The sequence below is a fragment of the Cetorhinus maximus genome, unplaced genomic scaffold, assembly GCF_964194155.1.
Source record: "Cetorhinus maximus unplaced genomic scaffold, sCetMax3.hap1.1 HAP1_SCAFFOLD_374, whole genome shotgun sequence".
Taxonomy (NCBI): domain Eukaryota; kingdom Metazoa; phylum Chordata; class Chondrichthyes; order Lamniformes; family Cetorhinidae; genus Cetorhinus; species Cetorhinus maximus.
In genome coordinates this window covers 310,343-326,446 of record NW_027596320.1, presented here as the reverse complement: position 1 = coordinate 326,446, position 16,104 = coordinate 310,343, and the positions used below count along the sequence as shown (strand labels likewise).

General features: G+C 46.6%; 1 protein-coding gene across 1 annotated transcript; it reads left to right on the top strand.

The window, feature by feature from the left end:
• The first annotated feature begins 3,566 nt into the window (after positions 1–3,566).
• Positions 3,567–14,498, top strand: LOC144673546 (C-type lectin domain family 4 member C-like). The gene is made up of 6 exons (XM_078535310.1): positions 3,567–3,747; positions 5,090–5,200; positions 11,105–11,269; positions 12,032–12,183; positions 13,344–13,456; positions 14,255–14,498. Exons 1-6 carry the CDS (start codon positions 3,567–3,569, stop codon positions 14,436–14,438), a joined length of 906 nt encoding a protein of 301 aa, XP_078391436.1. The 3' UTR covers positions 14,439–14,498.
• Positions 14,499–16,104: the final 1,606 nt, after the last annotated feature.

Genomic DNA, 16,104 nt, shown 5'->3' with positions numbered 1-16,104 from the left:
CCCCGTGCTGTACCTGCCCTTGGTGTGTTTGATGGGGCCGGTGTAGATGGAGCTTTACTCTGTCTCTAACCCCGTGATGTACCTGTCCTGGGAGTGTTTGATGGGGTCGGTGTAGAAGGAGCTTTACTCTGTATCTTACCCCGTACTGTACCTGTCCTGGGAGTGTTTGATGGGGTCGGTGTGCAGGGAGATTTACTCTGTATCTAACCTCGTGCTGTCCCTTTCCTGGGAGTGTTTGTTGGGGACTGTGTAGAGGGAGCTTTACTCTGTGTCCAACCCCGTGCTGTATCTGTCCTGGGAGTGTTTGATGGGGACAGTGTTGGGGGAGCTTTACTCTGTATCTAACCCTGTGCTGTACCTGTCCTGGGAGTGTTGGATGTTGCCTCAGCTTGGAATTGGGTGGGATTTCTCTCTTTCCCGTCAGCCCCTGAGGGCTAAATTTTGGGGGCTGGCATGGACGGGTGAACGCTTAGTTTTCACTCACAAACTCTGTTTGCTCCATCTCCCCCCACCTCTCGAAGATTCTGGGACAGAGGCAGCCCCGACAGTCACTTCGACTACGGGCTGGAGGCTTTCAAGAACTGCGTCTCCCTGCGCCGAGGAGCCTGGGCTAACGCTGTGTGCAGCGCTCCGCAGCACTGGAACTGCAAACGGAGGTCGGAGCCGGTCCCGTTCAAACTGAAGGTCAGTACTCGGGGAGTACCGCTCTGTCTGAGGGTCAGTACTGAGGGAACGCCGCCCTGTCGGGGGTCAGTACTGAGGGAGCGCTGCACTGGCGAATGTCAGTACTGAGGGATTACCGCACTCTCGGAGGGTCAGTACCGAGGGAGCGCCGCACTGTCAGAGGATCAGTCCTGAGAGAGTGCCGCACTGTCGGAGGGTCATCACTGAGGCAGTGCCGCACTTTCGGAGTATCAGTATTGAGGGACTGCTGCACTGTCAGAGATACATGCTGCCTCTGGGTGGAGATAGCAGCCAGCAGTTACAGCGGTGGCAAATAGGAGAAGTTGCTATGTCGGTGGCTTTGTGACTGTCGATGTCCAGTCTGCCTGCAAGAAGGTGATACGCTCGTTCACATCTACCAAAAGATTAGAGAGGAATTCAAGTCTCAACATCAGTAAATCATTTCTGCAAACAATACACTTTGTATTTTAAACTTGTGGACTGTTATCTAACATAAACCAGAATGTGACAATTATTCAGATATTAAAGTTGTTTTATGCCAGTGATTAAATGGAAGATCAGTCTCCAGTTATTATTCACATATTTATATCGATTTTCTCCCTGTTCTGCTCCATTGACTCTGCAGTTATTCATTCATGGGATGTGGGCGCGTCGCTGGCCCGGCCAGCATTTATTGCCCTTTTTCAGAGGCATCTTTAAGATTCAACCACTTTGCTGTGGAAGCCGCCTGCAGATCAGACCAGGTAAGGTCGGATTTTCTAAAGGACATTAGTGAACCAGATGGGTTTTTACAACAATAGTTTCATGGTCATTATTAGACTTTTAATTCCAGGTATTTATTTAATTCAGATTCCACCATTTGCCGCGGTGAGGATTCGAAGTCGGGTGTCCAGAAAGTGCTGCTGGGTTTCTGGTAATCCAATGACAACACCACTACCCCATCGCCGCATCGGGTATCGGTTTTCTCTCTATTCTGCTCCACTGACTCTCCAGTTATTATAAATATTTTAATATTACTTCGTTCTATATTCTGCTCCATTGAGTCTCCATTTATTTTTAAGATATAAATGTTGCTTCCCTCCCTATTCCGCTCCATCCAGTCTCCAGTTATTAGTAATATATTAATATTGTTTCGCTCTCTGTTCTGCTCCATTGAGTCTCTCAGCCCAGCCTGTCACGTGATGCCCTGTGTCTCTGTCCCAGCGGTGACCTCCCGGGAATCATTTCCCAGGTCATAACCTCATTCCCGGGGTCTCCACATCACTTCCGTCTCCTTCCCTCTCCCCAGAATGTCTGCCGGAAGTGCTGAGCCAATAAACCGTCAGAATATTCAATAATCGAATGAATCTAATATTAATATGTTTCATTTTGATGCATATTATCATTAATCTGTTTAGTTATTCAATAATCTTAGTTATTTATCATTAATATATCTAATTTACCTTAATAATCAATACTATTCAGTTTCATTGTTGAATAATCTATTAATATAATTAACCATTAATTAGTCTATTGTTATTTTTAATCAATCTAATTATTAAACTTAATCGAACATTAATCCAAATATTAAATCATCTCTATTCCCTAGATTAGACCGTCTAATTGTCTGTACTGAGGAGGGCGATAATCTATAATTAGGAGCTGTAAGTATTAATTAAATCTAATTAACTATCACTTATGCAAGTTTTAGTTACTCAATAATTTATCATTAAAATAGATAATTATCTATTAATCATTAAATGTCACTAATATTTGTATTAATGACTCAATAATCAAGATCTAATTATTAATTAATCTTAATAATCTGTATTTACTAATTTGTAATTAGATATATTATTATCCATCATATCTACCAAATTATTAATGTCAACAATCTGTTATTACTTAATACTTCCAATTCATACTAGTTGTTTAATGATTGTATTTCTTATGTAAACATATTCCCTCTTTAATGTAACTAATTACAAGTTAACATCAACAATTTATAGCGGGTGCCTATTATAACTAATTTCAATGTCCACTGTTAACAATCCGAATTAATTCAACAAAGCTTCGAATTAATTATTCATAACTTGTTATTAGTGCAGGTTTAATCATTCTGAATTGCTTAACATTGATAGATTATAACTTTATAATCTGTTAATATATAAATTTTAATTTATCCCAGTTGTTGATCATTAATCAGCCTAGTGATTAATTGGCTTCACTGATCTCTAATTGTTAATTTTTACAATAGCCCATCATTAATTTTGCCACTTAATAATTTTGCTTATTAAATTAACTTTTTCCATACTTAATTATTAATTTACCTTAATCCATTATCTTCAGACTCATTTATCAATTAATCTCACTAATCCATCATTAGTATACTAAATATTTGATTGATTTTAATAATGTGTTATTAACATAATTAAATAACTCTTAATCTGAATAATCCATCATTAGCTTATTGATGAGACATCTAAAATAATGCTTCTATTTCTAACAATACTGATGTAATCCTTTATGCAGAGCAATGAATTAAAAAAAAATTCAATTCTCAAATCTTCATTGAACAATTAATATGCAATCTCAGACGCAAGATTTAAACAGTGGTTATGTCAAAATAAATTGCAAAATAGACACAAAATTAAGATTTCCTCACACTGCAAATCCCGCAAATTGATCCTTAGACACTTCAAAAATAACCTCCACTGGCTGACTCGAAAAGTTAACTCAGCTTCACAGTTCGATTTGTTGAATTACTCATCCGGCTGAGTGAAGTGTTTGAAATTGATCTGTGCTGGTGAAGGTTAGAGTACAGGATAAGATTATCAGGGGAGTTGAGGTGAGTGGACATCTCTGTCTTTGGCACTGGTTGATCAGTTGAGGGTGAAGGAGGAATGAAGGGGTCTAAAGGGCTCCCCAGGAACCCTGGGCGGAGAGGAGTAGATGATGACCGTGCAACAGGAGGGGATGTCGAGTCCCTTGATTACGACGAAGACAATGACATGCCCGACCTCATTATGGATATCGAAGATGACGTCTCGGACGAACGGGATTACGAGGAGGTCGAAAGCCAAAGTGAGTGCAAGTGAACAAACTCCCGAACGGCACTGGGTCCATTCTCCTCGCCCTCGAGCCCCTCCCCAAACCCATCACTGAGTAATACCTGCAAAACATCCCTGATCCCTGACTTTCACCGTAGCCTCGTGCGCACCACACATTATAATAACTCCAACATTGGTGGCTAATCCTTTGGATTTCCCTTCGCTGACTGGGTGCCGCACTGTTGGAGCGTCATTAAGGGCGTGCCACACTGTCGGAGGGTCAGTCCTGAGGCAGTTCCGCACAGTAGGCGGGTCAGTACTGAGGAAGTTCCCCACTGTAGGCGGGTCAGTACTGAGGGATCGCCGCACTGTCGGAGGGTCAGTACTGAGGGAGCGCTGCACTGTCGGAGGGTCAGTACTGAGGGAGCACCGCACTGTCGGAGGGTCAGTACTGAAGGAGTGCCACACTGTCGGAGGGTCAGTACTGAGGGAGCGCCGCACTGTCGGTGTGTCAGTACTGAGGGAGCGCCGCACTGTCGGAGGGTCAGTACTGAAGGAGTGCCACACTGTCGGAGGGTCAATGCTGAGGGAGCGCCGCACTGTCGGAGGGTCAGTACTGAGGGAGCGCCGCACTGTCGGTGTGTCAGTACTGAGGGAGCGCCGCACTGTCGGAGGGTCAGTACTGAGGGAACGCCGCACTGTCGGAGGGTCAGTACTGAGGGATCGCCGCACTGTCGGAGGGTCAGTACTGAGGGAGCACCGCACTGTCGGACGGTCAGTACTGAGGGAACGCCGCACTGTCGGTGTGTCAATACTGAGGGAGCGCCGCACTGTCGGAGGGTCAGTACTGAAGGAGTGCCACACTGTTGGAGGGTCAATGCTGAGGGAGCGCCGCACTGTCGGAGGGTCAGTACTGAGGGAACACTGCACTGTCGGAGGGTCAGTACTGTGGGAGCGCCGCACTGTCGGAGGGTCAGTACTGAAGGAGTGCCGCACTGTCGGAGGGTCAGTACTGAGGGAGAGCCGCACTGTTGGAAGGTCAGTACTGAGGGAGCTCATCAAACCGCGGGCCCCACCTGCCACCTGAGGTGAATGTAAATATCCTCCCGGCCAGCACTGTAAACGAGCTGGGGGAGTGGGGACATTGCTCCCCAGGACCCTGGAGCCAAGATTTCCCCCTCAACCCACATCACTGGGAGGACAGATGATTTGGGTCCTTATTTCCTTGCCATTTGGGGTTCTTGCTGTGTGTAAATTTGGTGACGCGCTTCCTGCACTGCAACGGGGTCAACTGTTCCGATTTCATGCTCTTTGGCTGGTGAAGTGTGATAGAGGAATGCAGTTTTTATTATTCCCTTTTCTTTCTGTGATATCAGGGGCAGCTCTCCGTGAAAAGAGGTTCCAAACTATCTTCGTGGCATTGGCCATCGCTGGTGTCATCGCCTGTGTGGGCCTACTTTGCCTAGTGGCATACTTTGCAATGAAATGTAAGTACAAAAGCAGGGCTGGTGAGACCGCTCTGTCCAGTTTGTTCTCCTTAGTTAATGAGAAATATACTTACACTCCAAAAGTTCAGGCAATGTTCACTGAGCTGATTCCTGGGACGAAGGGCTTTGTGATAGTGACGAATGAATTAGGAGCAGGACTCGGCACCTCGAGCCTGCTCCGCCTTTCAATAAGATCACGGCTGATCTGATTGTAACCTTGACCCCACATTCCTGCCAACCCCCTGATAACCTTTCACCCCCTTGCTAATCAAGAATCAATCTCGCTCGGCCTTAATAATATTCAAAGGCTCTGCTTCCACCTCCTTTTGAGGAAGACACTTGCAAATACTCACGACTCTTTGAGAGAAAACACTGCTCCTCATCTCTGTCTGAAATGGGCGACCCCTCATTTTTAAACCGCTCGTTCTCCATTTTCCCACAGGGGGTATCATCCTCCCCACACCCTCCCTGTCTACACCCCTCAGGATCTTAAAATTTTCAACCAAATCGCCTCTTCCTTTTCTAAACTCCAGTGGATACAAGCCCAGCCTGTCCAACCTTACCTCATAACACAACCCGCCCATCCCTGGTATTAGCCTGGTAAACCTTCTCTGAACTTTTTCCAATGTATTTACATCCTTTCTGAAATAAGGTGCCTAATACTGTGCACATGAATCCAGATGTGGCCCCACTAATGCCCTGTATAACTGAAGCATAACTTCCTTACTTTTGTATTCGATTCCCCCTCGCAATAAATGATAACATTCTATCAGTTTTCCTAGTTACTTGCTCTACCTGCAGACTAACCTGTTGTGATTCATACGCTAAGACAGCCAGATCTCTCTGAAACAAAGTTTGGACAGTTTGGGCCTGTACAAATCGGCATTCAGAAGAAGCAGAGGTGATCTTATTGAAACATATAAGATCCTGAGAGGGGCTTGACAGGGTGGATGCTTCTCCCTTTTGGTGGAATCAAGAACGAGGAGACACAGTTTCTGTATAAGGGGCTCCCATTGAAGATGGCTTTAATTTATTCTTTGGGGTGTGGGCGTCGCTGGCAAGGTCAGCATATGTTACCCATCCCTAATCCCCGTTTCCTTGTACTGAGTGGCTTGCTTGGCCATTTCAGAGGGCAGTGAAGAATCAACCACATTGCTGGGGGTCTGGTGTCACATGTAGACCAGGCCGAGTAAGGACAGCAGATTTCCTTCCCTGAAGGACATTAGTGATCCCGATGGGTTTCTAGAACAATAAATGATAGATTTATGGTGGCCATTATAGAAACTAGATTTTAATTCCAGATCTTATTGATTGAATTTAAATTCCACTAGTTGGTAGGATTTGAACCCCAGAGTACCAGCCTGGGTCTGCTGCATTATTAATCCAATGACTTTACCTCTCACCACCACCCACTCCCCAACTGACATAAGGCATTTTTTTTCCCTGTGTTTCCTGTGTGGCTTGTTAGTTTGTGGATTTCTCACCCCCAGAGAGCAGTGGAGGCCATGTCATTGAATACATTCACGGCTTCGTTAGATCTGTTTTTGATCAACGAGGGAGTCAAGGGTTATGTGCGGGCTGGGGAGGGGCAGGCACGAAAGTGGAGCTGAGTCTACAATCAGGTCAGCCACGATTTTATAAGTCTATAAAGCGTAGGAGTAGAAGGAGGCTATTCAGCGCATTGAGTCTGCTCCGCCATTCAGTGAGATCATGGCTGATCTGATAATGCTCAACTCCGCTTTCCTGCCTTTTCCCCATGCCCCTTGATTCCCTTCCTGATTAAAGATCTGTATGCATCCATCTTGAGTATACTTAACCATTCAGCAGGTACAGATGCAGCACTCCACAGGTCCACCACGCCCTGAGAGAAGAAATTCCTCCTCATCTCTGTCTTAAATGGGCGTCCCCTTACTCTGATATTATGCCCTCTGGTCCTAGACTCACCCACAAGGGGAATCAGCCTCTCAGCATCTACCCTGCCAAGCCCCCTAATAACATTTTATGTTTTAGTAAGGTCAAATCTCATTCTTCTAAACTCCAATGACTACAGGCCCAACCGACTCAACCTCTCCTCATAAAAAATCCCTCCATCCCTGGAATCGACCAAGTGAACGTTCTCTGGGCTGCCTCCAATGCCAGTTATCTCCTAAACTAACTAGGACTAAAACTGTTGACACTATTCTAGGTATGGTCCAAATGGTGCCTTGAATAGTTTTAGCAAGATTTCCCTGTGTTTATAGTCCATTCCTTTTGATATAAAGTCCAACTTTCTATATGCCTTCCCGATTACCTGCTGAATTGTATGTTAGCCTTTTGAGATCCATGCACAAGGAGTCCTAAATCCCCCTCTGCCATAACTTTCTGCAGTCTTTCTCCATGTAAATAACATTCAGTTCCCCTATTCGTCCTGTCCAAGTGCTTAACTTCACAATTTCACACATTATATTCCATTTGCCAAGTTTCTGCCCATTCAATTAACCTGCCTATGCCCCTGTGTGGATGCATTTTGTTATCCCCACCACTTGCCTTCCCGCCTATTTTTGTGTCATCCACAAACTTGGCGATAGTACATTCCCTTCCACCATCCAAGATATGGATGCATATTGAAAATAATTGTGGCCCCAGCACTGATCCTTGTGGCACTACACTTGTTACAGGTTTCCATCCTGAAAATGCCCCCATTATCCCAACTCTCTGTCCTCTATTAATTAGCCAATCCTCTATCCATACTCATATGCAACCCCTTACGCCATGGGTTCACATCTTTTTAAGTAGCCTTATGACCGGTACCTTATTGAACGTCTTTTCGAAATACATATACTGGTTCCCCTTTATCTATCCTGCTTGTTTCCTCCTCAAATACTTTTAATAAATTTGTCAGTCATGATTTCCCTTTGCTGAAACTATGCTGACACTGCTTTATTATGTTATGAATTTCCAAACGTTCTGCTATTACATCATTTATGATACTGTAATATTTTCTCAATGACAGATGTTAAGCTAACTGGATGATAGTTACCTGTTTTTTTGTCTCCCTGCCATTTTGTATAAGGGTGTTAGTGAATATTATTGAATAATTATTAGTGTTATTATAATTATGGAACTATTGAGTTGTTATTGAATTATCTGATTGAATGGCGAAGCAAGGTCGAGGGGCCGAGTGGCCTGCTCCTGCTAATATGTATGATTTGATGATCCTAACATCCCTTCTTCGTGCGAGATTTCTGTGCACAATTTGCAGCTGGAGAGAAGAAAGGAAGCCGAGTTTTCTTTATTCATTCATGGGATGCGGGAGTCACTGGCTGGGCCAGTATTTATTGCCCATCCCTAATTGCCGCTTGAGAAGGTGGTGGTGAGCTTCTGTGCATCTTGTAGATGGTACACACTGACTCCACTGTGCCCCGGTGGTGGAGGGAGTGAATGTTTGTGGATGGGCTGCCAATCCAGCGGGGCTGCTTTGTCCTGGATGGTGTCGAGCTTCTTGAGTGTTGTGGGAGCTGAACTCGTCCAGGCAAGTGGGGAGTTTTCCATCACACTCCTGACTTGTGCCTTGAAGAAATGGTGTATACGTATAATTCCTGGGATGAAGCCGTTAGCTTGATGAGGAAATCTTGGACAAGTAGTGCCTGTATTCATTGGAGCGTCCAATGAAAATATGAATTAGGAACAGGAGGAGGCAATTCGGCCCCTCGAGCCTGTTCCATTTTTGAATGAGGTCATGATCTGTTTCTGGCCTCAACTCCACATTCCACCGAACCGCCTCACGATAACCGTTGAATCCCTTGTTAGTCAGGAATCTATCTACCTCTGCCACAAAAAAATATTCAGTGACCCAGCCTCCACAACTCTCTGGGGAAGAGAGTTGCAAAGCCTCACGACCCTCTGAGATAAGAAATTCCTCCTAATCTCCAATTTAAATGGGAGACCCCTTATTTTTAAACTGTGCCCCTCCCGCCTCCTTCGTTCTGGTCTCCCCCACGAGGGGAAACATCCTTTCAGCACCGACTCTGTCAAGTCCCCTCTTAGAGTTGAGAAGAATGAGAGGCAATCTTATTGAAACATATCAGATCCTGAAGGGGCCTCGACAGGGTGGATGCTGAGAGGATGTTTCCCTCTCGTGGGGGAATCCGCAACATGGTGCGGGTGGTCACGGTTTCAGAATAAGGGGCCTCCATTGAAGACGGTGATGAGGAGGAATTTCTTCCCTCAGAGGGACATCAGCCTGTGGAAGTCTCTCCCCCACAGAGCAGTGGAGTCCGGCTCACTGAACATATTCAAGGCTGAGGAAGTCGAGGGTTATCGGTTCCCCAGCGGGGTAAGGCAGGAAAGTGAGGTTGAGACGACAATCAGATCAGCCATGATCTTACTGAATGGTGGAGCAGACTCGAGTGGCTGAATGGCCTACTCCTGCTCCTACCTCTTATGTTATTAAATTAATTTTGGTTTCAAATATGATTTTACTGACACAATTCTAACTAAATATACCGGAAAAAGCAGGACAATACAGTGAGGCCTACTTGAAATTGCAGTGTTTTTCTTATTGACACATCGATTTATTGCCCATCCCTTTTTGCCCTTGAGAGGTAGTTAAGAGTCAACCGTATTACTGTGGGTCTGGAGTCACGTGTAGGCCCGACCGCGGGTAAGAACGGCAGATTTACTAATTCCCCTAAAGGGACAATACTGAACCAGGTGGGTTTTTACTTCAATCGATGGTCATTTCATGGTCATCAGGACTGAGAGGAACTTTCAATTCCAGATTTTATGAATTGAATTTAGATTCCACCGGCTGCAGTGGTGAGAATTGAAACCGTGTCCCCAGAGCAGTGGACTGGATTGCTGGTCGAGTGGCTTTACCACGACACTGTCATCTGTCACGCTGAGATTAATGTCTATAATGCATTTGGGAAATATTTTTTAAACCTTGTTTAGTGGTGTATGTGTCTATGTGTGTGCGTCGTAATTTGATTAAATCCAGCTGTTCTGGAGGTTTTGATGAACATAAAGAAGTTGGTTTGAATGTGGTAATTTGGTAAACATGGGGAAGTTTTGTCAAGGGGGCAGTTTGTATTTTTAAAATCCATCTCAAAGTAATGAGTGAAATCTTGCATTAGCCATATGACGCCAGGCAATGTGTTTCATTTTTTTTTCTGGTTACTGATAAAATTCGTGGCATGAAAGGATGTTATTGTTAGAAGAGGTAAAGTTAAAAGCCCAATGATAGAATGGGAAATTCACATTCAAAGACAAAGATGTTTATAAAGGAGAAAGGGGATTGTGTGCCAGGCAGAGGCTTTGTATTATCCAACAAGTGTGAGAAGCCTCAAGCTGCTGCCTGCAAGGATCCAGAGGTGAAAGACTTTCACTTTGATTTTGATTGTCCAGAGTGTGCTTTGCCAGGTATCTGTTTAAATCTATGTGATTTACTGTTGCCTTGCCGGGGATCTAACTCAGTCAGATTAATTAGGGTATTTTTGTCGTTATTATTGTAGTAATTTTTGGATGTATATGTGTTTACAATCCTCCTTGTATTAATAAATGTTTAATTTAGTTTTATAAAAAAATGCCCTTGAGACTCACTGGTCTTATTACTGCTGAATCAAAGCCTGCCCCTCGAAACATACAAATTGAAAAAAATGGGTTATGACAGTTGCTTCAGGTTTCCCTCTGGGATTTGAAAAAATTCAGTCTTTACTACTGTCTGTGTCATAATACATCCCCTGTCGACGAGAGACACTTGACAATCTGGGATTGGTTCAGAAATGGAGAAGCGTGTACTTCGGGGAAAGGAGGTTGTCTATCCCTGGTCCGAGACCCAGTATGTGTGGGAAGCGCCAGATCGCAGTGCAGTGTAGGACTGACCACTGAGATTTCTCTCTTTTTCTCTCACTTTGCCTCCACAAGACGTGGGTGCCTCGGAGAATTTACACATCGCGCGGGACAGAGTGCAGAACGCCACTGAGAGCTTACACAAACTCCAAGAGCAGACCCAACTGAAAGACCAACAGGATTGCACACGCTTCCAAAACACTACCGAACACTGGCTACACCTGTTCTGCGAGAAGTATGGTGAGCATGTGCCCCTGTCGCCTCTGACAAGTGGGGTGGTGAGAGAGAGGATCAGGCTCATTCAGCTCTCCACCATGCACTTTCGAGCCTGTTAGACATGAAAAGGAGGAGGTCCATTCAGCCCCCTCCTCGAGCATGTAACACAGGCGGAGGCTCAATCAGCCCCTCGAGTCTAATTGGAAAAGTGAGAAGCCAGACAATTTGAGTGGGGGGTGGCGGTGGTGGCTGGTGAGGAGTCCAGCATTTTTCCGGGGTGGTGTAGGTGTGACGTGTCCCAAAGTTTCTGGAGGGGATGACGAATCCCACACTTTGTGGGTTGAGGAGTCACACAGTTTAGGCCGCGGGGGTGGGGGTGGGTAGTGAGGTGCTGGGGAGTTCCACAGTTTTCTGGGGGGGAGGGGTCAGGTTTCTCACAGCTTTGCTCAGGGAGGGTTGAGGTGTCCAACAGTTTGGGGGGTTGGGTGGTGGTTGAGGTGCTGTGGAGTCCCACAGTTTGAGGGGGGAGCGAAGAGTCACAAAGTGTGTGCAGGAGGGCGAGGTGATGACTCCCACAGATTGGCAGAGGGGGTGAGGATACAAACAGTTTCGGGGGATGGGGTAGGAGTCTGAGGGTTTTGGAGGAATGGGTGAGGAGTCCCACGGTGTTGGCGGGGAGGGGGGGGGCGGAATTGGTGAAGAGTCACAACATTTAGAGAGCACTCTTAACGTTGCTAGCTGAGCATAGATTCCTGAACGTTTCCACTTTTCCCTCTCTCAATGCAGAATGTCCCTCGAGTATTTGTGATCCTGGCTGGCTCCAATACTCAAGAAGCTGCTTCCTGTTAACGGATACCAGACTTAGCTGGGAGCAGAGCAAGGAACTGTGCTCAAGCCAGCAGGGACACTTGGCCATCGTCAACAACGACCAGGTGCAGGTAACATGTCTCCCCGCTGCCCTCACCTCCAACCAGAAGTGCCAGGGCCTCTCACACTCCCTTGTCAGTAAGATTGAGTCTATCCAATCAGTTGCATCTGCTGAGTCCCTCTTCCCATCCACGAGCCCACCTGGCTAAACTTTCTCTAAGACCACCTCCCCACTCCCAACACCACCCAAGACCTGAACACTCATCTTCCTCGTGTATCTCCCCTCATGCCCTCTCTGAGCTACAGATTTGTACATAGGCTGAGATCTTCCAACTACCTCTAGCAAGGTGGTCCTTTCAAATCTCCACCGCTGCCCCAAGTTTGCAAACACCACATTCAACATGGACGCTTCTGGGGCCTTAAGCGGAGCCAGCTTGGGTTAGGACATCCTTGGTCCTAATGTTCTTTCACTCTTGAGATTTGTATGTTAAACTATCTCTCTCTTTCTCTCAATCTATCTCTCTCACATTCAAACACACTCTTCAGCTTGGCTATGTCAGAAATTCAACTCACTGTCAATAAGAGTCCTTCATTTAACATGAGTTTTAACTTTCTTTACACGCAGCCAGAACTTGAATTGAATGGTGGAGAGATATTTCTTCCACTCCAGCTTGTTCTAAACTCTCAACCCAAACTGCTTGAACTGAAAACCACCACTTATCACTCCTTTTCACCCTTGTTGACCCTTTGTTTCCCTATTGTTCATCTCCCAGGTAACCTGGTCACGTGATCATTTACCGGAGCCCAGCTGTTTTCTCTTTCATACCAGGAATAAGATCCTAGTTCCTGAAGGAACCATCCATAAATAATGTAGTGCGCACCCCGCAAAATCATGTGAACAGTCACCAGACCGAATATCCCCTCCCCGGCCACCGGTTTTAGCCAAGTGCAAACATCCCTCTCTCCTCAGCCACTGTCTAACTCTCCTTCAAACCTGCCGTCATCAGCCCTGTCCTTAAAAAACAACCTTGACTTCTCCTTCCCACTCCGTCCTTGCGAGTGACTATCCCATCTCCAAGCTCCTTTTCTCTCCAAAGCTCTTCAACCTGTTGCCCACACCCTTTTTTCCCCATTCCCATCTTTCCCCAGTTTCACCTTCACCCTATTACTCCCTTTACCACATATCCTGTTTACCCCGATGCCTACTAACGATGCCCTTCCACTTCCACAGAATTTCCTCTTTGAGCAAGCTAAAGAAGCCTCCTATTGGATTGGAATGACAGACTCGGTGACTGAAGGGATCTGGATGTGGGTGGATGGGACGAAGGTCATGGATGGGAAAACGTGAGTAACAGAGTGCGTCAGGGGTCGGGGTGGCAAAGGGTCAGCCCCAAGTTTGTGGTACGGTGGGCAGGGGGGTGGTGGTAGCGATGGGATTGACCGAGGGGTGGCTGAGGTGGAGATAGGCTGATGCTTTGGGGCTACTGTGTGAGTCGGAGGAGAAAGGCCTAGTAGAGGGTGAGTCAGAGGGTCGTGAGAATCAACTTGAGACGCAGGTTCGCTGGAACAGAGATCAAATTAGGTCAGGAGAACAAAGGCCAGCTTGAAGGTCACAGGTTATATGAAGGTGAGGGGATTTGGGGTCAGACTGGGTAACGGGTTGGGTAGGGTGTCAGGGGTTATGTAACTGATCTGGGGTTAGGCAGGATGTCAGGGGTTAGGCAAAGGGTTGAGTTTAGGAAAAGGGTCAGAGTGAAACAGAGGGTGAGGGAGGGTCAGGGTTTAGGCTGAAGGTCAGGGAGTGGGGAAGACATGAGGGTGTTTAGGCAGAGGGTGAATGGTTATGTAGGGAGCCAGGGGTTAGACAGAGGGTCAGGAGGAATCAGGGTTAGGCACTGGATCAATGGTGCAGAGGTCAGTCTTGGTCAAGAGAAAAGAGGACACTTGAAGTTGACAGGTTACATGAGGGTCAGGGGTCAGACTGGGTTAGGCAGAGGGTCAGGGTTCAGACTGTTTAATTTGAACGGGGCGGGGTGGTGGCGGGGTTCATTCTGCTCGTATGAGATAAAGGATCTCTATCCTGCCACGTGAGCACTGACCACTTTCTTGTTTATTTTTTTGCTTTTGCTTTGCCCGCGGAAGGTTCTGGGGGCCGGGACAGCCGGACAACGCCTTCAGCAGGACGTACAGGATGAGGGAAAACTGCGGCCTGATGAGGCTGCGGCGCTGGTACGACGAGGCCTGCGGGGCGAAGTTCCCGGCCATCTGCGAGAAGAACGCCATCCGCCTCCACCTGATCTTCCAGAGAATGATGCAGAGCCGCTGAGGGAGCGCTGGCCTGGCATCTGCTCCATCATTCCTACCATTGTCCTTCATCTGTGTGGGGGCTGGGGAGGCAACAGAATGGCAAATCGTTCTGCACCCGTTGTTGCGTTTGTTCTTGTTTTACAGAATGGGCCGGGGTGGTGGAGTTTCCCAAAACGCTGAAAAGTGTCAGAAGACGTCCGTCTCTACGGGGCCCTGTGATTGTTCAAAGCCGTGGGGAGTTGACAGGATCCAATCTGGTTTGTGAAGCAGAAACCGAGGACAAACCTTTTCTTCATTGAGGAAGTCTGTTGACTTGCTCATTCTCTCAGATCTCTTCCCACACAACCAGTGCCCCAACTATCCCCTATTTATACACTGTTTTATTTTATTGGCTAACTCCAAACTAATTAACAAATTGACAGCCTCTGCAAGGGGCACAGAAACAAAATGCACGACTAGAACTTATCTAATGAAATTGAAATGATTTTTTCCCTATGAAAAATAAGAACCACCACCTGTTTGTCTTGCACTTAACAATGTAATTGACATGACAATAACACAGTTTAACAATATAATTGACTAGATATTGACAGCTGATTGGAGTCATTTGTCTGGAACCCGAGCTTCCCACGATTCGCTTTGTCGACCCTTTCAGACTCGATCGTTCGCTCATAAACTACAACCTCATGGGTATGAAAGAAGGGCAGACTCTGGCCATCATTCCCTGAGGAACAGTCACAATGTCCTGTCCATGAGGCCAAGGGAATTTACAAGCAGCCCTCCCCCCACCAACCACCTCCTCACCACCACCCGCTACACCACCACCGCCCCAACACACGACACCGGCCTCCAACACATATGGACTGGACCGCGTAGTTTGAAATGACGGCTCCCCTCGTGTGAGGTTTCAGGCTTTTGCATTTCTGATCTTGGCTTGATCGTGTCATTAGAAGGTTTAACCGGTGTGGAGCCGTGGGGACTGCCGCCATTTTCTTCATGTGTCACTTGGTCTGAATAAGTAGGCGCCCTTCATTCCATTGAAGTGTCTTACGGTTCCTTCCTGCCTGAGCATTGTCGGAGGGTCAGTAATGATCGAGCGCCGCACTGTCTGAGCGTCAGTTCTGAGGGAGAGCCGGACTGTCCAGGGGTCAGTACTGAGGGAGTGCCGCACTGTATGAGCGTCAGTACTGAGGGAGAGATGGACTTTTGGAGGGTCAGTACTGAGGGAGCACAGCTTTGTCAGAGGGTCAGTACTGAGGGAGACACGGACTGTCAGAGGGCAAATACTGACAGAGAACCGGACTGTCAGAGGATCAGTACTCAGGGAGCGCAGCTCTGTCAGAGGGCCAGTACTGGGGGAGAGCCATACTGTCGGAGGGTCAGTACTGAGGGAGCGCAGCTTTGTCAGAGGGTCAGTACTGAGGGAGAGCCGTACTGTCGGAGGGTCAGTACTGAGGGAGCGCAGCTCTGTCAGAGGGTCAGTATGAAAGGACACACGAAGTGTTGCAGGGTCAGTAATAAGGGAGAGCCGGACTGTCTGAGGGTCAGTACTGAGGGAGTGCTGCCCTGTCGGTGGGACAATACTGAGGGAGAGCTGCCCTTCTGCTAATTAATATAATCTTTCAGCAGATTTATTTAATTTTGATATTGAATGTGATGTATTTTTGTAGATATATTTAATTTCA